Genomic DNA, 23,141 nt, shown 5'->3' on the forward strand with positions numbered 1-23,141 from the left:
TTTTTCAAACACTTATTCTCCCATTTATTTACATTTTACTGCAAAAAGTACCAATCACTTACTGCCTGGTTTTCATCAATTAATTACTGTTAAATGAACTTATTGATATTAACTGACCTCTGGTCGTGTTTACCACCACGATCAAGTGTTATCACACCACTTACAAACGTTACCTTCACCACTTCACCTCGTCAAGATTTGATTCGGCGTTATATGTTTGCTTTAATGCTTTGTTTTGTTTGACATATGTCATTTTTTATGGTTCCCACGGGATAGTTTGTTACGTGTCACGATTGAGTATTGCTCTTATGATTTACAAGTGTTTTAAACGTGAAACGTGAAATATGATTGTTACCAGCGGTCATAATCCTTGATCGCCTTTTCAATCAAGTGATTTGCATAGGGGTTGTAGGATCCTAGCTAGAGTTTACTTACATTAAAAATTTCACGGATCGAGTGTGCGGAACCACAAATAATTCCAGTTTCAATGTTAAAATAGCAAAACCTCGCTGAACAAGACGTAACCAAACTTCATTCCAACATAAAGGGGAAATTGCGCTAGTTACGCCACAAGCGAAATATGTGAGGAGAAACAATTTAACAGCATTGCCCATGAACTTTATTTCTGCTGGGAGATTATACAAAATGCACAATTTTACACTTATACTAGCACACATACTTTGAGGGCCACAATCCCACATACTAAATTAAAAAAAAACACTTTATATTTGAAAATGATAACACACTGGTATTTCGAGGAGCGATTCATCTGATAATTTAAATGAGCATGGAAATCATACTACATAACACAGTCACTAAGATTAAAAACGATTGGATTATTCATTAATATGGTTTGTCCTCTCAATATTTAAGTATATTGTTGTTTTAATGAGGGAGGGGGGAAGAATATTGGAGTTGTTTGGTTAATATAATGATTTAATTATAAATAGTGTTGCCTGCTTTGCTGATGGTGCCGATTCGGTCGTCACGGGTGAATGTATTGTATCGCATTTATAGACGACACTAAACTTAAATGTATAATGTCGCCTAAATGTATTGGAATACAGTTCCTAAACCCCTAAATTTGAACAGCTTAATAGGAGAACTCGACATCCAAATCAGGATAGAAATAAGTGGAAGACCGGCACCCACAACCAGAGTAATTGAGCACAGGTGTGTGATTTATATCATGAGGGCTGCAGTTTTGTACTGTGTAACAAAAACATGTGGTATAATTGAGTTCTGTACGGTTTCGCCCATTCTTCTTGTTACTGTCCAAAATGGAAGGAAATGTTAAAGAGTAGACGAAAACAAGGAACACTACTAATAGTATGCCAGTTGTTTAACTAAATATAATATAAGTATCATTATACAAATGGCGTGATTAAATTAGATTCAGGCACTGTTATATATCAAAACCATCATTCAGTGATTCATTTCTCCATATGTATATCTTAGTGTGTTTGAGGCTTATCTATGGAAATCAGATAGGAAGTGTGTTATAACGTCACAGACAAATGAACTTGATCCAAACAGTCATAGAGAGAAGATATTTTATTCGGTATTAGAATATATACAACATATATGTTTGAAGTAGGTCTATATGGAGAACTATCAAAATATTTCAATGCATAAAATGCTATCATACAATGTAAAATAACATACGTAAATAAAGTAAACAGACAATAATCCTGCTTTCAGATTCATCTATGAACTTTTATATTAATGTCATATAAGCTTGAGTGAGGCATGATATTTTTGTTCCATTGAACTTGTTGACCATTCCACATTCTGCCTTTTTTATTATTACTTGAATTGTAAGTTTAAGGCCAATGCAAGTTGGTAGAAATAACTTTTATAAAATAATTTTATATGCTGTGGAGCAGCAGTTATGCATAGGTTTAAATATTCAATAAAATGTTCTGTTACGTGAAAATCTTCTCGTACAATACATCTCTTCTTTGAAACATTTATCAACGCCAAAAACCTTCGAAACATCCTTAAAGGTTCGTTATAATACAGCAATTGTTATAGAAACAGGAATAAAAAACTGTGTAATCGTTTTGACTTTTTTCTTTACACGTTTCTCATTTATTGTGTATTCGGCATAATGCAATATATATATATATATATATATATATATATATATATATATATATATATATAGAAAACAACATGATAATTAAAATGTACAATGCGTTCATGAAACATTTAAGCAACACTGACTGCATTCACTACATAAACTTAATGACTGAAATTATACACAACGCGCACACATTTCCAGTTTCAATCACGAAGGTTCCGTCTGGTACATTTTGTTTATTATATCGACAAGCTTACCGTGCAGAAAGTGGTAAGCATATATTGACCTTTCGCTGTATCTTATCAAATGCTACCTATCGCATGATAAGTTTGCATATTAAGCCTTTCAAATGGGATCTCGTTTCGATCAAATACAACACACTACAGTTTATTAGTAATAGCAGTATTTGTGCAAATATTTACAATGATATTCACAAAACAATGTTTAGATAGACAGATAAACATTAGCGTTTTTTTAAGCATTTGAATACGGTGATGCAGAATTGCAATAATGTTACGTTTAATAATGTCAACATGTGTGCAAATTATAAGTAATATAGCTGAACATGTCATATATATATATATATATATAATGTATATATTTATATGTTCTTGCCAAGGACAACACATCGACGTTCATTGTTTCAAAATAGGCTGCCGTGCTCATTTCCTCTTGATATCCCCACTTGTGTTGTAGTACACAGCGTCATCTTTTGCATTCAAGGATTGGAGAACACACTCGTAGCAAAAGTAAAATTGTTCCTGAAAAATTAAACCTGCATTCAAAACAATGATAATGCATAGACAGTTTTTAAAAATATCAAAAAAGACGAAAACTCCCAATGTAAAAATGTGATTCGATAACATAAAGAACGTAATCACTAGGATGCCGTCTAGGCGATACAATACGAACATTACTTATTTTATTATGATATCTGAATGCCATATTGGCATTAACACTACCAAATATGTCGACCTTGAAAACAAATGAACACATATTAAGTAGTTTAACAAACAAACATATGATGGACTTAAAAAGTCAAAAGATGCAAACTATTTAAATTTATTCTTGTGCAAAAAATGCAAATATCATGCATGTACATTCGTATTAAACAAGCACTTGTTATTCAATGTGTTTCTCGTTCAGTGTATGTTAGGTTTTGAACTTGGCGCCTCTCTACAGACTCATCGTTAAAATTACTACGGGTTGATCATTGTGGTTTCCATTGTACCATTGTGGTGCAATAATAATACCAAGCATAAGTCATATATAACGATTTGTTTGAAAAAAGTTTTATATTTACCTTATTTGGAATGGAAAGCAGTCGTCTTGCTCTGACTTTCCTTACCGCATTGACCACACTGACTTCATTATCTTCACTCAGTGTTTCAAGTAATGTCGAGACAACACATAAAAGTCCGCTCTTACCAGCGCCGTTCCTGTCACAATGGTAATATATCATTTAAAGATTGGTATCTACGACCGTATTAATTAATTATTCTCCTGTGATATCAAAGTTTTTTTTAATATTAACACTAATACAAAATCTGAAGTCGACTTTGAGCTAATTAAAAGATTGTACGTACATACAATGCACCAGTATCGGTCCGTTCAAGTGAGATGATTTGGATGCGTCTTCAACCTCTTTGATGAAGGCAACAAAGTGTTCTGCTGACTTCGGAGTATTGTAATTTTTATCCCAATCTAAATATTCATAGTGTGGTATTCTCACCTCCGACTTGGTCTTAAATCCAACGAAAAATTATATTTTAGAGATAATACTTGAGATATAATATCGCAAACGCACAACATATTGTTATTGTTTATGGTTTTGGTAGTTTTATTATTACTGATGCTGCAGTTGTTGGTGTTGGTGGGGTTTTGGTTGTTGTTACTGATGCTATTTTTCATTTACTGTAGACTAGAAAGAACATATTTGTTTATATATAAACCATAGGAAACTGTTAAAACATTGTTTTCAGTTTTCTAACAAAGCAATTATGACATTTTGCTGTTTTCGTACCTTTCCGTCGTGTTTAAAATGCAGCTCTCTTTTTACAAAGTGTCTCGTACTTTGAACTCTTGTTGAAAATATGGAAATCACACCTTTCATCATTGATTGATCGTCACCAGGAACGTACAGGCCAATCCCCTGGATAAAACAATATAAGTAACAGGAAACCATTTATTTTGTTCAAATCTGAATAAACGATAGAGGCTTTTACATAACTGGCAACTCGATTAAGATTTCTGTGTACTTTTCAAACTTTGTAAAAAAAACAACATTATTATGATATTTAGTGTTAAATACATAAACATCGCTATATTATGAACATTATAGCGTAATATACAATTTGCAACGCTTTATTAATGACGTAATGATAGAACTTAAACACTATTTACATATATCTACATACGCGTAATGACGTTAGTTTAGCATAATGGTTTCATTATTTGCGAAAAACATAATTTTAACAATTAAAATTCAGTGAAGCATCCAATGGTCGGTGTCAAAGTACAAGCATAAAGTCTTGTTCAAAGTATCTGACTTGTCAATAATTTACCTGAGATTCCAAACTAACAATACGGGAACAGTTTTCCTGAACAACAAGTGCAATGAAATCGGAAACTGTGTCAGGTAGAGGTGTTTGTGCAACCAAGAAGCTGTTCTTTGTTTTGAAACTCTAAAAGTGACACACGCATTTTTACTCGTCTTTACCGTATGGTAGGCCTTTAAACAGAGTATTATTTAACATTTATTTTACCTTTTTATCATTTTATTTAAAACGAATGCAATGAAAAATATGTTTCAGCAAGCCAACAAATCTCAACAAGTCTGACATCCAGACACCTGTGTATAATAAATAATAAAAGCTTTAATGATAACTTTATCAGTAATAACTGCCTCAAATGCCAGCTGCAATTTATAACAACAGGGTGAGGAACTCAATTGATTAATTTATATTGTTCTAATCCTGAAATGTAATTATGTATATATATATATTGAAATTTTGTGTATTTTTGCTCAGTAAAATATGTTTAAACTTAGCCAACAAATCGTCTGCTAACTGTGCATTTTATTACGAAACAAATACTTATATAGAGCTATTAGATTAACATGCTTTCGACAAAATATCATAACATCAAAAGCTTGAACGAAAACGTTTGTCAGCGTTACAATTTCAGTTTAATACTGTACCTCTTTAATAAAACGAACTTGTTTTAAACTGACATATTAACCTGTTTTTGTCAACATAGATATAATAACAACTCTCAATATAAAAATAAATCGATCTAACAATATGTCATCGCACGCCCGTTGTTAAGATTGAGGCAGAGTGAGCGATTTACAAATTTCATCTATCAATATATTTAGAGCAATCTATCAAGTTATATAAGAACATATACTTACGTTGATGTATATCGCATTGATATAATCAGATTCGCCTGGTTTCAGAAACAGATAAAGACGTGGTCTGTTGGCATCACCTTACAATACATAACACCAAGAATATAGATCATGTTAACATAGAGAAATTTCAAAAGTAGTTTGCTTCAGGGACGGGATTTGCGCGTGGGCGGAAGAGGGTTCATGCTCAATCGGCAAGAGCAGGAACCTCACCAAACAGAAGGTCGCACATTAAAATCAGAGGAGAGTTGATACCAGCGGTCATTAGGATGGGTACCGGCCATTTGAACAAGATAACAAACGTAATATATTATAAGCACAACTAAATGCTGGACTAACATTAACCGTATTTTGAGAATGTTTATATCATGTTAATTCGTCTAAATAGTTTCTTTCGAGATATTTGCAACATATGTTGCAAGTCAATTAAAGAAATGCTGCACTTTTACAATCATAATAATATTGGAACCTGGTATATCCGCGTGTTTTCTGTTCTTTTTTGTCAGAATCCGATTCTTTTCCGTTGCCTGTAGTTCCTGATCCGACTTTTGCTCTTGGTTCATTTGCATTTTCTAACGTATAATCAGAAGGCAACATACAATATATGAATACTTTAAATGTAAATCATGCAACCTTGATATATATTAATTACATATTTCATTTAAACACCGTTAATCCGAACACCGTTTATCCAAATCAATCGTTGTTTCGAATTAAAAAAAATCCGATCTTTTCTTCTGTATTAAAATTGAAATTTTGATCAATAAAGCAAATATTGTCATTTCGAATTTATCGCCATTTCAGAGTCAAAACTTAGGCCCTGATTCGATATTTCACATCTAGTTAGCAATCACCTTTCGAATTCGTAAACTTAAATCCTCAAAGTTTCACACTATACTTTGATAATACGCGGGCCTCGGCCTGAGGTTATAATATAGCACAGTTAGTTCTTGTTAGAGACAGACATTGAGCACGCGTCTGTATTATACATTGATGTCAGATCATGAGTGATTTGTTTTGGATGAGTTTAATTTGTATACATTGGCTGGTTTACACAGTCTGAGTATAATTTAAAATGTTTATCTAAAGCAAATTAAAATTACTCACACGACACGCTGCCGAACAAAACCGGGAAGAGCCGAACGAAATAAGTTAACTAAGTGTATTTTCATTGCTATTAAAACATTTTTTGTCATAAACATGCATAACGTTGTTTTAATTAAAAGGTATACTAAAACATTATTTAGTAATTATTAAACAATAATCAAAACTATTGAAAACGATAATTCTAACAAAAACATAACATGTGTGGTCGACATTGCAGTATTCCAGACTGAATAATTTACGTCACCAACAATACACGAACGCTTTCATTTTTAAAAACTGTTAATCCGAGTATCGTTATACCGATATCCTTTATCTGGGTTCAGACGACTTTGGATTAACGGTGTTTACATTAATTTTGAACATTGATTATAACCATTGATACTTTGAGTAACAATCCTACCTCAAACTGCTTCTGTATCTCCTGTTTGCTGGACATCATATTCATATATTCATGGAAGTGTTCTTGTTTTATCAACGAGCAATCAAGGGTCAATGAATGGACCAAAGCTTCGTGTAGATACTTGTATTGACTCTGAAAATAGAAAAGCTCAGTTATAAGATAAACAGTTATTTTTGTGTATGCTTTCGCACGTACTGCTGGAATGGTTTATATTGTGCATTACATTTTCTTAAACTGCATTTTGCATTGAAATGTTCAGACGTTAAACTTTTATAAGATTGGTAATGAGTGAAAGAAACAACAATTAACTAACAAGAAACGAAATAAAAATGGAAGTATACAATCTTTCTTTTGTCCTATAAATGCATTATTTGGATTTAAATGGACACACAGGCACTTTTCATCTTCTCTTTTATAGAAAAGAGTTCCTTAGAATTTATTTGGTGAAACCAATGAATATCGATCGCCGCCCAACATCCCTTACCTGTTAACGGACCTCGTTTTTGCGACTGTTCATTCACTAATATTATACAACAGATATATCAGTAAGCATCTAACCAAAGTCTGAATCATGCTGGGTCTGTTCTGTCGCATATTGAGAACACATCTCGGGATATCTATTGCTCCTACTGCCTCGCCCTCGTTAGTCAGAATGTCCAGAGCTATGTAGGTTCCCGTTCTTCCAACGCCAGCACTGAAAACATAGAAAGCTCAATATCTGTCTATTGTATCTGCCCAGCAGAAAGACGAAGAACATGCATTCTTTTATTCTCAATTTTGTAAATCTTAGTTTGATTTACAAGTACTGTTATTTGAAATGTAATTATTTCTATACTTAATTATATTTTTCAAAACTGTCCCAGTAAATCGTAGAATGTATTTATATCTTTATTTCTTGCGTAAACATAAGCTCAGTACTCCCAGACACTAACACGATGTTATCAGTTAATGATTTGCGTGAGGAAAAGCAATTTAATTCACAGTTTCTGACACAGAAATGATAATGCTTTTAAACTTTACAACTAAAACTTTATACCCATATATGCCAATATATGCGAAAGTAAGACCATAAAGATTGATCAATACATGCAATGCATATTCACGAGTTTAATCACTGTTTTACAAGAAATGATTTAAGGATACATTTTAACTTCATACGTTTAAGACGTTATCACTTTTAATTCATAATTCCATCTGTCATTTTCACTGTTATGGAGAATGTATGGAACTCCGATGCTGTTCAAATTTTTCCTAACGGCGACGAATCATACGGTTGATTATACTCGTTACCGATACAATAAAACAACAATTGGCGAGTGAGTTTCTTTTAAGTAAATGTTATGCATTTTCAACTTTATATTTATTAAGTTTATATCAATTGCGAATCGAATGATTCTAGGTGATTACGTTCTAAATCAGTCATTCAATCGGAAGATATGGACGGTAGCCTTTTCTAGCTATTGATATGAAAAGGAAATAGCCCACTGAACAAAAGGCCCGTCCCAAAAGGCCCGATCCAGAACTGTATTGTTAGCCAAATCATTGCGGGTTTTTTTTATATCTCGCACCGAAGAATTAATCTTGTTTATCGTAATACAAATTGAATTCAAATACACATTGCCGAGCTTTATATAATTGTTATTTAATTTTCTAATACAAAAGCATATTTTTTTTTATCAAAATAAATTCACTGCAAAATCAAACCAAGATATCATATGGATCGCTTTTATATTTTTAGTTTCGATCTTCGATGTTTTGAAATTATTTCCTACTATGCAATAATATATCAATGTTCAAGCGATGCTTACATTTGGTCCAAGCTAGCAGATGAACGATTTAATAATCTGAACCGCAGCCTACCTGCAATGCACTAGCACTGGTCCGTCAAAGGTACTCGGCAAGGCGTTCACTTTATGTCTAAACTCTATTATTGATGTGACGTTATCAGGAATGTCCTTGTCTGGCCACGCTGTGAACTGAAGTTGATGCAGATTTTTTTCTTCAGAATTCGGTGTACCCTGTTTGAAGATGAAAAGTAATGTAAACAAATGTTTCATATTGATAACCTTGTGCTATGATGTAATATATCATCGGTGCATACCAATTGTAAGATAATGAATTAAAAATAAATGTTGAAAATAACAAGCTGTATAAGTGTGTTAGCTAGATGACAGTGTACTCTCATTGAATATAAACAATGAACAATGCAATTCGTTTATCATGACTTTTTTTCTTATAAGGAGACAAGTGTGTCGAAAACAGAAAGGATAAACACGACTTTAATTTCTAATTCAATCGGTTCGAATCAATCCTTTATGATAGAAGAACTTTGTTTCTTTAAGAAAACTTATTATCATCACCAATCGTTAACAATTATCTTTTATTTAAATAGAAAAAGAAACAGATAGTAGTCACTGTTGTTTGGATTTGAATAAGAATTATTTGATCAACTTATTAAAATTGACAGAGAAAATAATGCAATAAAATAATGATTACATTTTTGCATAATTCGAATTATCTTAATATGATAAATGTTACGAAAGCACACTGTAAAAGTATTTAAGATGACAACTCTTCGAAAAAAGGAAACTACATTGAAATGTAAACGGCAGTAAATGATTTGTTTTACATTTCATGCTATGCTTATCAACGACTATGTATGTTCAACTTTTTTATAGTTCGCTTCTGAACTGATAAGAAAATGTAAAAGCTAATGTAGCAAAAATATCGGTTAAAACGCAGTTTTGTGACTGAAAAATAAACACATATTTACTAGAAATATTATCATTTAAGGAAGTCATTATAGCACTTGTTTGATCCCGTAACAACTAAAGTGCGCATACTTCAAAATCTTATTTTCAAGAGGGGGAATATTGAATCATTCTAAATACTTAGATATTTCAGCCTCCCTTCCTGAAATGAAACTTATTCAAAACAATTATTCTTTAATTTTATAACGGAGAAATTGCGTTTAATAAGGGATGACATATTAAAATCCGAAACTATTTATTAAACATATTTTATTTGAGCTTTTTTCTGCCTCTGAGAGTTCTCAAGTATTTAGTTGTATAATGGCCGCTTTGCACGCGGGAGGCTACATATTGATACCTATGTATGTTTATATGGTATATACCCCTGCTGTCACTTGCCCTTCAAGGGTAGTACTGGAAAACTTGGAGTTCTCAGTACTGATAACTGCTTGACAGCTGAAGGATGGAGTGTCATGAAATTTGTCAGTCTTGCGAATCCGACGATGCACCACCGTATTCCCAGTCACAGGTTGTGTTGTCATGTGTATCACTTATAGGCTATGCGATTAAGAGTAAAGCATACTAACACAAATTCCATCAACCTAATTGTTTTCGTTGATACTGAAACTACTGGCATTGTCCAAGTAAATTAAACTTTACCTTTGATAACGTAAACTGTCTCCAAATTAAATCTGCGTACACTTTTTCAACCTTGCACATAACTTTTATATCGCCGTATAGCTTACATTGGCCATGATCAGGCCAGTATTGCTCGCATTTGGTTTTCTGCAAATACACGGATATTAACTTATTATTAACTATATTGAGATAACGATCCAATTAAGTATGTAATTATATGGACTAATGCCAACGGCCCTCTAATGCCTGAAGGGCATACAGGAAACAATATTATGTTTCATAAGCATAACCACCTTTTCAATATGCTTAAATACCGATATAACATGATATTTAATCTGCATAATATTTTATGGTATTCATAATGGAATCCATAACTCAAATTGTACTCTTGTCATTTTAATCCTAGATCGTTGAAGTTATATTACATACACATTGGTTTTACTTGTTGTCCATCCATCACAAAACCACAACACCTTTTATCACAGAGGGTCACACACTTTTCGTTAAGTAAACACCTTACCTCACACTCTACCAAGTTAGTTACGATGGCAATCCGTTCCACTTTCTGTTGCCAAACCATTCGCCAGAATTGGCCAAAATCGCCCAGCTGCTTAGCCATCGGACCTTTAGGAGGCATAATATAAACATGTAGGTTTTCATTATCATGTCCTCAAAACTAAAATGAATGTTGATTTTTTTAAACTAAAATTTAGTGTTTTTGTTTAACATTTTGATTCATATGAGTTAATATCATTAGAAAACAAACGTTCAATTAATACATCATATTACCCAAAGCAGCTATGTATGCCTTTCGTTTCCTGAAACCCTGAAATAATTAGGTTATGTAAATTTTGCCTTGAGTTATTCATTTTAAGAATATTTTCATGTTGTATTCACAAATACCAAGAGTTCAGTAAAAATAATAATTGTGTCATCAGAAAAAGCGATGACTTATACTATTGCGTTTATACAGTCAAATTGTGAATGTGAAGAAGAAGATCAAGAAGGCGGAAGTAGAAGACGAAGAAGACAAAGAAGAAGAAAAAGAAGAAGAAGAAGAAGAAGAAGAAGAAGAAGAGGAAGAAGAAGAAGAAGAAGAAGAAGAAGAAGAAGAAGAAGAAGAAGAAGAAGAAGAAGAAGAAGAAGAAGAAGAAGAAGAAGAAGAAGAAGAAGAAGAAGAAGAAGAAGAAGAAGAAGATGATAAACTAAAACAAGAAAAACTAAAACAAGAAGTAGAAAAAGAAGATCAAGGAGAATTATAAACAAAAATTATATCACACGTTTTTCTTGTATGGACTTACGTCTATATAGCTTGCATTGATATAGTCTGTGTCTCCTCCACGTACTACAACACGCGTATCATCATCTAAAACAGAACTCAATGACACATTTGCTGACACAAGTACAGTACTAAAAGGCCATTCCATTCGTGCTTAATAACGCAAAAATAAGTCAAAGATATTGGAAAATGAACAAGAACATGTAAGAAAACAATCCCAGCTATGAACGCCTAAAACATAAAATAAAACTATTATATTTAAACACATGAAAGGGCACACAAGGAAAGAAGGGAACTGGTTCTTACACGGATAAATTCCTTTGTATCTATTTCTATGCATATTTAGCTTCGTTTGTGAAACTTCGTAAGGTTTCAAGAGGCCGTACGGTATTTTCTGCAAATTGAAAAAAAAAATGCTATACAAATATAAACAATGTTCATATTATAAACGTTAATGAAAGCGTGTACCTAAAAATAAACCAAGCTATATTACATGTAATAAAAACACAAGACGTAGAAGCATGAGTTAGACATCAAGGCAGTGTACGGTACCTGAAATTCTTCTTCTATATCCTTTATGCATATGTTGTGTACATATTCCGGTAAATTAGCTACAGTCAGTTTGAATTTGCTGACTTCTCTTGTGTTGTTGTAATAAACACATTCATTTGTTTCAGACATGTCTGTGATGTCCTGTGCAGAAACATCATCTGCGTCTAAAACATCGTAAAAATAAGTAGAAACTGTTTTTGTCAAATTTTAATAAGAACTACTAATGTTACATTTACCATAACTAGCTTACCGATTTCAAGATTGTCCTCAGTCAAAATAAGCGTGTTATCCTTGTGAGAGCTCTTCGCTGGTGGACTGTGGTAATTGGTGTTTTCTATGATGGTAATAGAGTGGAAATAATCGGTATCTTCATTGACATACTCTTCTCCTGAAGACACAAAGACAAGGGCTTAATATGTCAATAAGGCGTGCTTTTTTAAGATCGAAATCCTGCTACTCTATCAGGAAGTTACTTAGCGCACTATGTGTGTCATTCTCTTCTCCCGGCTTGATTTAACAACTTCTACAAGGTGGAAACAATATAATTCAGCAACTTATTTGGTATAATTAACCAGACGTTTGCTATGAAAACACGTAATACAATATTTATTACAAAACGCATACGTACTGCCTTTGTTCACCATTGCGTTCAACGCGGAAGAGTTATCATGTTCTTTTTCGGGTCGCTTACTTCTGTTGCATAGAATGTCTCTTCTGAAAGTACAAGCGGTTTCCACATTATATGCAAGATTTCTAGTAATATAATTAACTGTAAAACGTATTAGTTAAACTGCCAATAATGTATATTGCTTTTGTCAGAATATGCTAATTTGTCTCTTCGTCGAAGCAAAATCATTCCAACGACCACAATGGCAACAATAGCAACAACTCCACCTCCAACTCCTCCAGCAAGGGATGTAGTTGACGTTTGTTGTCCTGCTTCTGTTTCAAAGGCTGTTAATAGTAAAGTGAACAGTAAATTACAAGATACATCATGCATACCATAAATTGCAAACCATTAACATTATCTCCGGGCATGACAATTTCAAGAAGTTGTGACAAGAACATGTTCTATTCAATAGCTAAAAGTATTATTTGTGTGTAAAATATTGTATGGAAAGGTATGGATAGTATATTGAAAATAATGTCAGTCTCACCTGCATGACAAAGTGATCCATTTCCATATTGACATTCTGTGCAACCATTGCAATTGTATTTGTCACATGTGTGGCCATAGTAACCAACACTACACTCCAAACATCCGTTTGATTGATTGCATGCTTTACATTGAGAACCACACGTAGTGCATTGACTTCCCCAGTACCCATCCTCACAAGATATACACACGCCGTTACTTTGGTTACATGATGAACAGTGATGGCCACAGTGATGCTCACAAATACTTCCCCAATATCCGTCAAAACAAGCTTGACATCTGGATGACTCGCAGAACGCACATGGAGTTTCACAATTAAAACAACGACTATTTTTCAAGTAATATCCGAACTTACAGAAATTGCAATACCCATCTGAATTTCTACAAGACAAACAATTTGCAGCACAGCTCCGTTGGCAATTATGTCCATAGTAACCGTTTTGGCACGACTGACAACCGGTTGACTCACATGAAAAACAATGCGTTCTACATTTATAACAACGGTTATTTTTCAAGTAATATCCGGACTCACAGGAATTACAATAACCATCTGATTTTCTACAATATGTACAATGTACAGCGCATCTCGTTTTACAAGTATATCCAAAGTATCCGTTCTGGCACGACTGGCACCCGTTTGTGTCACACACAGTGAGTTCCACATTCACGGCAATAATTATTATGCAAATAATATCCGAGTTCACAGGATAGGCAATAATCATTCGAGTTTTTACAGGTTGTACAATGTGCAGCGCACTTCCTTTGACAATTATTTCCATAGTAACCGTTATGGCAGGACTGACATCCGGATGGTTCACAGGAAGAACAGTGAGTTCCACATTTAATGCAATAATTAGTATCCAAGTAATATCCGGTAATACAATTTGAGCAATAATGGCCATTGATCCGATCACATTTAAGGCAATTTTGAATTCTACATTTGTAAACACAATTCTCTCCATAATACCCCTCTATGCATCCATTATTACAGTAGCCGTTTGTACAATTTGTATATGACCCGTTAGCACAACACTGGCACTCGGAACACAACTGTGCACACACAGCTGTAAAGTATAACTAATACATGAGCAGTTATCCATACATATGCAATTTCATTAAATTTTGATCTCTTTTACTATTGCCTTTAATGCAGTATAATTTTATTTCCAGACTGACATGTGCATTGATTAATATCTTTGAACCAATTGCAAATGAAGTCGTTACGGCACAATAATACAAAAATAAAACGAAATGCATCTTTACTGAAAATAAAGCATGAAGTTCCTGTAAGATGAAATACTATTGTGTTTATTAAAATATGTTGTTGTTTTTTTAATTCAATTTCATAAATATATCTGTTCCCGAATTTACTAACATTTTATAAGCTAATTATAATACTGTTTTAAACAACAGGTAATAGTATCAGTAATATATAGATTTATAACACTGATTGAGTGATGTATCTTTGAATTAATAGAAAACTGGCCAAAATGTTGTTAACGAAAGCATATTTTTTATTATTTTCAAAAGATACACATTAACAGTAAAATGCATGTTATTGTGGGCTTCTATATTTATCAAATAAACTTAATTTGCATGGTATTACGATTTAATTTGATAATAAAACGTCATAATCTAGAGCTTGTTTAACATTAATCTCAGGAGAAATAAACACGTTTTGTTTCTTTTCAGACTAGGGCGGTGTCCACGACTTTTTGAATCACCCAAAATGTAAACATTCATATCAGTAAATCATTTTGTGTTCAGTTTTATTTTCTCAAATATCATTACAAAATACGTCAGGATACCATAAACTGTAAATGACAAACGTGCTTCTTCCGAGACATGGTAATGTATTAAGTTGTTAAACAATTATGTTTTAATCATGAAAATGTGTGTTCAAAGATAAACAATATAAAAGCAAAGTCTTTGTCCAAAGACTCTATGAATCGTTAAAATATTAAAATAAATTGGAGCTTTTAGATTTAGTAGGACGATGGAAAACTTACCTCGGACAAGTATAAAAACAATAACACACGGAAATAGGAGCTTTTAGTTTAGTAGGACGATGGAAAACTTACCTCGCACAAGTATAAAAACAATAACACACGAAAACATTGCGCTTAAGTTTTGGTGTACACTAGCCCGTTGCTCCAAAACAGGAATTATGTCATTAAAGTGTTCATAAATCCACTGTGACTCATACTTAATTCATTCCGACAGAAGTGTTTTAACACAAAGCTTACGAGCCAGGTTTAAAATATGTTTCATATGCTTAAAGACACGCTGTTATAATATCAAACCAGGAAGATTAGTCAAGCCATCATTTGATGTATATTTTAACAGAACATTTTTCCATTGTTTGCAATTTATAAGACAACATTATCTCACATTATCTTCGAAGGATTGATATGTTATGCTTATTTTATATTTGAAGAGAGATAAATATGTTTACACGACACACTGAAATAAAAATAAATAAACGAATCAACGTTGCTCACAGGAGGCTTAGGTTATATGTCTATGTTTGTATTTTGTCATGTTAACATTACTGGTGATTTCCAAGGTTATAGTTAACGATGTCTGGCACCATGTTAGTATATGCGTGTTTCTTTCCTTGAATTGTATTATACAACATTATGTAATGTTGGTTATCAATGCGAACTTTAAAAAAAGATATTTAATGTTGCAATCTTTAAACGAATGTTGATCAAATGATGCTTAACTTATTTAGTATTTAATTTTTTTACGTGTCAGAAACATTGATGAGTAAGTATTGTTTTGAAGCATTTTGCAATTTAAGCATTATTTGTAAGGGATATAGTTGACCTTGTTTCGCCACTGTGATATTTAAATTCATGTAGTACACCGAAATGGTCATTGAAACAACATGGTCTTTGTTATAAAAAAGAATCAAGGAACAAACAAAAGTTGGGCCCACAGACATTTCCATTCTTCAAATATTTCTTGTTTTTACATCGAGTGATCTTGCCGTTCATTTCAATATGTGAGCACAGCTGGGGTCAATCAAGCCTAGATTCATACGACTTTGGGCTTGAATGACCCTAACCATTTCGCTGTAATAATTCGCACGTTTACAGCACCTGGACGACCGATTGCCAGGGTAATCAAATATTTTGAGATCGATGTCCCCCCTGGCCGTCTGCCATCTTAAAGCGATTTGAACGCAATGAAAAACTATATGAAAGTACTGCTTAAACTCAAAGTATCGGTTACTTTCCTTAGCTCTAAGTTACTGCGCTATATAAAGTTGGAAATTTACCAGATTCAAGCAACTTTTTTCCCCCGATTTATCGATTATGGAATGATGAGGTAGCCGATCGCCGAGTTACGAATGTCTGTCGAAATAATCGATTATCGGCGATCATGGGCCAATCACAACTTGCTACCATTGTTCTATAACAGCATCCGGATTAAGTTTGCAAATCCAGAATTTTTGCAAACTTATTTTTTTTATTTTTCACCCAATGTTTTTTATTTTTGTATTTTTAAAATGTGTTAGGTAATACTAATAAGAGATATTTTTTGTTTCCTGAAATTTAATTTAGAAATATGTTTTTTGGCATTTAAAGTCAACTTTTCCAATGGGAATCCCATTGGAAAATGGCCTTCCCATTGGAAAATGGCTTTTTCAAGCATTTCCAATTGGAAAACTGGCTCTATTAAAATTGTGGGAGAATTTGGAACATAATTTTTAAAATTGAAATTGACTGTTTAATTAAGAATATTTTACACTAAATACATGAAAAATAATATATTCATTAAAAATGAAGAACCGATAGATTCATTTAAGGCATTTGTTTGCGAATCCTTCCCATGAGTGAATCTTTCCAATTGGAGGATTCCCACATTCAAAGTGGGAAAGTATGAACATTGGAAAATTCCAATTGGAATATTTGGTTAATGGGAAAATTCCAATTGGAGAATATAGTTCAGTTTTAAAATGGGAAATTTCCAATTGGAAGGACAGGTAATTGGAACATGTAGGAAATGGGAATAAAGAAAAATAGTTTCATATTTAAAGCATTAATTAGCAAAATGACACTTCTTGCAATGTCCTTACCTGTCAACTGTCGACTTATCCATATTCCTCATCGCTGTTATACTATACAATGGTTAGCATGACGTCTAACCATCGCACTGCTTCATTAACCCTGTATCAGATACTAGTACAATTTTTTATCCGATTGAAAAAAAGACAAACAAAAAATTCCGTCTTTCATCAATGTCACAAAAACGCTGTCGTTAAGCTTGATTACAAACATCTTGTCATTTAACCGATTATTTTCAAGGTTAAAGGCAACTAAAATTTGGTCAAGAATAAGCGTTAATGAAGTTCTTTGAAGTCGAAGATATAAACTTTTTTACACTTCTATCTTTTTAAAAGACCACATGATTATGTTCATATATTTACACAAATAAGAAAGGAGTCGGAGAGGTGATGGAGATCTATTGTATGAAAAGGCTTAATTTATGGTATTTATGGGTAAAAATAGTGAAGGAACGACTCGCCATACTGTCATTATTTTATGTACATTATGCTATATGAAATTATTCTCGTTCACCAGAGTGATGGTGCCATGCGTTCCACATTTGATTTATCACTATCAAACCTCTTGTAAATGAGAATGTGTGAATATGGTGTTGATAAATCAATTAATGGTTTAGAAAATAAACATTTTGAATTTTGAAAAAAAGAAGCTTGTATGTATGTATGTATGTATTTCTTTAGTCCTTGCGGTCAAGGATAACCCGTGAAAGTGCAAGCACTTATTTCCAACGGGGTCCTTTGTTTTTGCTGAAGGGACAGCACGCTGAAGAGACAGTGGCGGGATACAAGGAAGTCCGGGTGCGATACCCTAGCTCTTTTTCGAAGAGACCCCTTGGTTCTTTTACGTGCTCGGTGTAAAGCACCGATACACGAGGTACAACTTTCCTGGGTTAAACCAGTACTGAGTACACCACTTTTCCAAGCACTACCCTTTAAATGCCGAGCGCCAGGCAAGGGAGCTACTTGTGCCAATTTTTAACGTCTTTTGGTATGACGCGGCCAGGGATCGAACCAACGACCTCCCGCTCCGTAGGCGGACGCTTAACCACTAGGCCACGGAGACGCTTGAACTTGAAGAATACTGCCATGACTGATGAGATGCAATGTGCCAGGCCGCAAAAGTTTAATCAGTGAACATATTAACAGACAATTAAGATATTACATTCAAACAGGGAAAAGTAATATGAAAACCTATCGCTGTCGCTAAAGTAATGCCCCCCCCCCCCAGGTCCGGGGGGACAGTCGGTGGTTTTGTGTTCGCGCCAAAATAGCGGGGAATTGGCATTGGACCGACTGTGTAGCTCAAGGAATTTGGTCGAAGCACTAGCGGTTTAAACGCCCGGCGTGCGCCACCTCTAAAATAATCGAAGTTTATTGTTTTCATCAATATCGGAGAAACAAAGGTAATAAAATACGCTCATAATGCACCATTTCCGACAACATACATGAGGGAGTAACCCCAAATTCCCGTAAAACAGTTTATGCCATATACTTTCGGTTCTGAGGGAGGAGCACATGTCAAAAGTTTCGCCCCTAAGTTACTACCCCTCTAACATCAATTCCTGGATCCGCACCTGCGATGTGCCATGTTTCCGCAACCTGGGAGATATAATAAAAACGCTTCTGTTTCTGGGGCTGTGATTACGAAGTTCGTAATCACTGCTTCTGCTGTAATAAACCAAGATAATACTTGACTTCTACTACTACAAGTTACCTACATGCACGTGCATTATTTAGCATGTTATTGCTATGTGTTTCACAAGATTTATACCCTGTGTACTGCTAAGATTTAGCATTCTCAAACATTTATTGTTGAATAAGATTTTAGCTGATAGCTATTTTCTATTTGTCTGAAGATGATGAAACACAATCTTATATATTCAACCTCAAGTCAGTTTCCTAGTCTGAATTTTGAGAGGATACAAAATGTATTCCTGGTGGCTACAACCTTTAAGGTAAAAGACAGACACAAATACATGCATGCCATATTTTTGAGAGGCTTTGCAGTTGATTTTAGTCTGAATTCCAGGGAATATTGGTCTAAAGTCCAGCGGATTTTGATCTTAATTCCAAGAGATTTTGGTCTGAATTCCAGGGGATTTTCGTTTAAATTCCAGGGGATTTTGGTCTTAATTTCAGGGGATTTTGATATTAGACCAAGGGATTTAATGAAACTAAGCGCAATATCAACATTTATTATTTAAGACTAAATACAGAAATCTGAATGCATATTTACTTATATTTATTTAATGATCTAGAATACATACAATAAAAGAATAAATAATATATTATGAAATTATAATCAATTGTCAAAGCACATGATAAATAAATAAAACATAAAAAACAAGACAGAATTTTTACAAATTTTACTCAGCACATTTACTTATTTTAATAAGTGAATTATTATAGCACTGCGCATAGTAATATACTTTCCATTATTAATTTATTAGGTTGGGGATTCCCCCCCCCCCCCCGGGCATATATGGCATTCACAAACCAAACATACACTCTCAATTGTTTCAAATGAACATTATTATTTATTAACTATTTTGATTTAATTAGCATTCACATTTAGTCAAGTCACCATGATTTGCATTTGAATTTTTGCTATTTGTAACATTAGACATACCTTATATACTTCATTTGTACCAAAATTAAACAAATAACGATCTGTATTATAAGAAAGCACAATTTGAAAAAAAGAGAAAAAAATACTTTTATTACTTAATTAATTGCTTAAACAATAAACATACATTTTTTCCATCCGTTTCTTTTATGAAATTCAAAAGCCATTGCATTACTCTTCATATTGACAAACAAAAAATAAAAAAAAGTTCATGTATGTAATCGTCTATTTTATTTAATTTAAACAATAATTTGATATCAATATAATTTAGTTCTTACAAATCATGTAAGTAATTTCACATTCAATAAATCGAGAGTTAATAAACAGTCACATGACAAATTCCTTTTATTGGACCTTGTCAGATGGAAAGCTATTATTAAGGACCCAAGTGATGTTTGTTCCTGCATCTGAACTGCCTAATTGCAGCCAATTAGAAATTTTGCATTGAATGTTACATATTTGGGTTAATTAAGGGCTATAATCCCTGTCCCGACAATTTTGAAGATAGAACTTAAGAAAAGTTATTGACTGGCTTAAAGAAAAATATAAATTGAGGAATATAGGCAATGTAATCTTTACAGATATACAAAAATTATTTACAGATACATATTTAGACTTATCAACATTTTACTTAATATCAAAAGGTTCTTACAAATTATTCATGATATTATTCTTCATATATATACACATTATTTAGTAAACAGTACTGTTTCAACAATTTAAACAAATACATAGTTACAAATCAAATGTTGCTGTATTATGGCAAACACTTGGTGTTCCATCAGTACTTTAACTGAACTGGAACCTCAGATCAACCCATAAAGAAATGGAGTCTAGTAACTTCCCACTCGCCTGCCTCTTGGAACAACTGGGCCATGATTTTACCAGTTACCAGTAAGTGTTCTTTTAGACCATCATGTTGGTCAGAAATGTAATCAAACAAATCAAGACTGTCCGTAACTGGAATGTCGGACCAGTTTCAATACATAGGCCACACTTTTTTATACAACTCCTTCCAAATGATGGGTAGTGACATGGACATTCCTCAATCCAACTTCTGCCGTGACTTCATTCATTCCTTTAGTCAAATACGGACAGTGTGAGCTGTTGAGATAGACAGCTCCTGTGACATCACATTTTATTGTGAAGAATGTCCAGCATAGATGGCTTGTCATCTAATGTAGCTAATATGTCCGCCCGGTTAGCTCAATCGGTAGAGTGTTGGACTCTGAATTGGACAACCCGGGTTCGATTCCCGGCCGGACCAGGTCACCTCTGTTGTGATTGGTTATGAAATCCTTTCTACGACCATTCGCACTGTACCACTGCCCCTGGCATGTACAGAAGTTGTCAGTTCCTTGCAGAGGTGAAGGCACCTAGTACTGGTTCTGCCCAGGATAGGTGTGCGGTGGTTGAACTGTCACTCTGGGACCCTTCAATGTGCTCACGCCGGGACCCGGAGTATAAACTACTAAACCACCACCTAGCAGCCTGCTCTGAAGCTTGTCCATAGCCCAATATGTGTGGCCAGTCATCCATTATCCCCATTTTAAAGATAATCTGAAAATAATCCCAAGCACATTTATATGCATATTTATTATATCATATCCGCTTCTATACACTCATCTCTTCTAGAGGGTTGTTAAAACAGGCTTGATGTGACAATACAAAATGTGAAGACAAATAAACAGTGAGATACTACAAGTATATTGAATTTTCTGTCTGATTTGTAATATAAACAGGACAGGTGAAACTTCCTATTCGACAAATATCTTTCTTTATTGTCATTTCCAAGCATTTTTTATGATTAGATTATTTAATATTTCACAACTTTAATACTATCAGGAAGTCATAAGATTAACCATCTATATATATAATCATATATATATATATATTTAATATATAAAAATAAGTCATTATACAATTGATATACACAAATTAAAAAGGTATTTATACTTCTGAAACACTGTTGCACAAGCCACTGGGCACAAAGAGGTTGATGAAGGTTTTCCTGATGCCCTTTGAGGTTTCCCCACAATAATGAGAAAGACGACCTCTGAGAGAGATGGTGGTTATTTCCTGAAACATGAATATTTATACATGTTGTATATAATTTTCAAAAAAGGACTCTTGACAATATACAGAATGCTGTACATAAAATTTATAAGTCCTATAAATAAATGCTTTGGAAAAATCCCAGAACGTATAAACAGCAAAACCCAAAACCTCTTGATTTTGTTCTCAATTGGCCAACAGAGGAAGTATTTTTTTATTTTATTTTCAAGAATCCATGAAAACCAGTGATATAAAATTGCTGACAAAAAATTAGATCATGCATTTTTCTTTAACCGTTTGTAATAGTTTAACCCACAAAACATTGGCTTTCAAAAGAAAATATGCAAATCTGCTATATGATCTATGTCAGCAGTCTTTTATCATTGGTTTGCAGATACTTACCCAAAAATTTGCTCTTTCCAAGACAAAAAAATAAAAAAGTTGTAAAAACGGTAAATTTGTGAGAGTGCAGCTTTAATAATAATTAATATATTCTTGTAATGAAGCTGTTATGTGCTAAAAATAGAACCCAATGAAAAATAAGCATAATTATCCTTATAAGCCTAGCTTTATATGAATCATCATACAATTTACTGAATCAAATAGACATATAGGCAAATGACTGAAAAGCTTCCATAGTTAAAGCTGCACTCTCACAGATTAAACATTTTGACAACTTTTTAATTTTTGTCTTGGAACAAGCCAATTTTTGCTACAATCCATGGAGACCAGTTATATAAGACTGCTGACAAAACATTAGATCGCTGATTTTTATATTTAAGTTCATAAATTGATGTTTTATGCATTTTTCTTAAACCGTTAGTAAGGGTTTAAGCTCTAAAACATTAATTTTCGAAAATATGAAAATCTAAGATCTGTTTTTTTTATCAACAATTTTTGCTCTTTCCAAGACAAAAAATAAAAAAGTTGTAAAAATGGTAAATCTGTGAGAATGCAGCTTTAAGAGTATTTTTTAAACTTATAATGAAAGTCATTTGCATTTATTTAATATA

At 33.3% G+C, this 23,141-nt stretch overlaps 1 protein-coding gene across 8 annotated transcripts in view; it reads right to left on the reverse strand.

Moving 5' to 3' along the window:
• Positions 1-15,757, reverse strand: part of LOC128206770 (receptor-type tyrosine-protein phosphatase alpha-like) — a 124,645-nt gene extending 108,888 nt beyond the window's left edge. For 2 of the 8 annotated variants that reach the window (XM_052909460.1, XM_052909465.1), the window contains exons 1-12: positions 13,377-13,998; positions 12,848-12,933; positions 12,470-12,607; positions 12,220-12,383; positions 11,974-12,061; positions 11,690-11,754; positions 11,178-11,214; positions 10,909-11,012; positions 10,410-10,535; positions 8,860-9,017; positions 7,558-7,693; positions 7,000-7,131 (exon numbers count right to left, since the gene is read on the reverse strand). In XM_052909460.1, coding sequence (XP_052765420.1) covers positions 7,000-7,131; positions 7,558-7,693; positions 8,860-9,017; positions 10,410-10,535; positions 10,909-11,012; positions 11,178-11,214; positions 11,690-11,754; positions 11,974-12,061; positions 12,220-12,383; positions 12,470-12,607; positions 12,848-12,933; positions 13,377-13,411 — 1,269 coding nt within the window. In that variant the 5' untranslated portion in view covers positions 13,412-13,998. Of the gene's footprint in view, positions 1-2,210; positions 2,845-3,386; positions 3,523-3,669; positions 3,828-4,106; positions 4,236-4,647; positions 4,815-5,495; positions 5,573-5,961; positions 6,065-6,999; positions 7,132-7,557; positions 7,694-8,859; positions 9,018-10,409; positions 10,536-10,908; positions 11,013-11,177; positions 11,215-11,689; positions 11,755-11,973; positions 12,062-12,219; positions 12,384-12,469; positions 12,608-12,847; positions 13,174-13,376; positions 13,999-15,456 lie in introns of those variants that run through there. The other 6 variants (XM_052909462.1, XM_052909463.1, XM_052909461.1 and 3 more) reach the window with 6 other exon arrangements.
• Positions 15,758-23,141: the final 7,384 nt, after the last annotated feature.

Source organism: Mya arenaria, chromosome 10 (assembly GCF_026914265.1).
Source record: "Mya arenaria isolate MELC-2E11 chromosome 10, ASM2691426v1".
Classification (NCBI taxonomy): Eukaryota; Metazoa; Mollusca; class Bivalvia; order Myida; family Myidae; genus Mya; species Mya arenaria.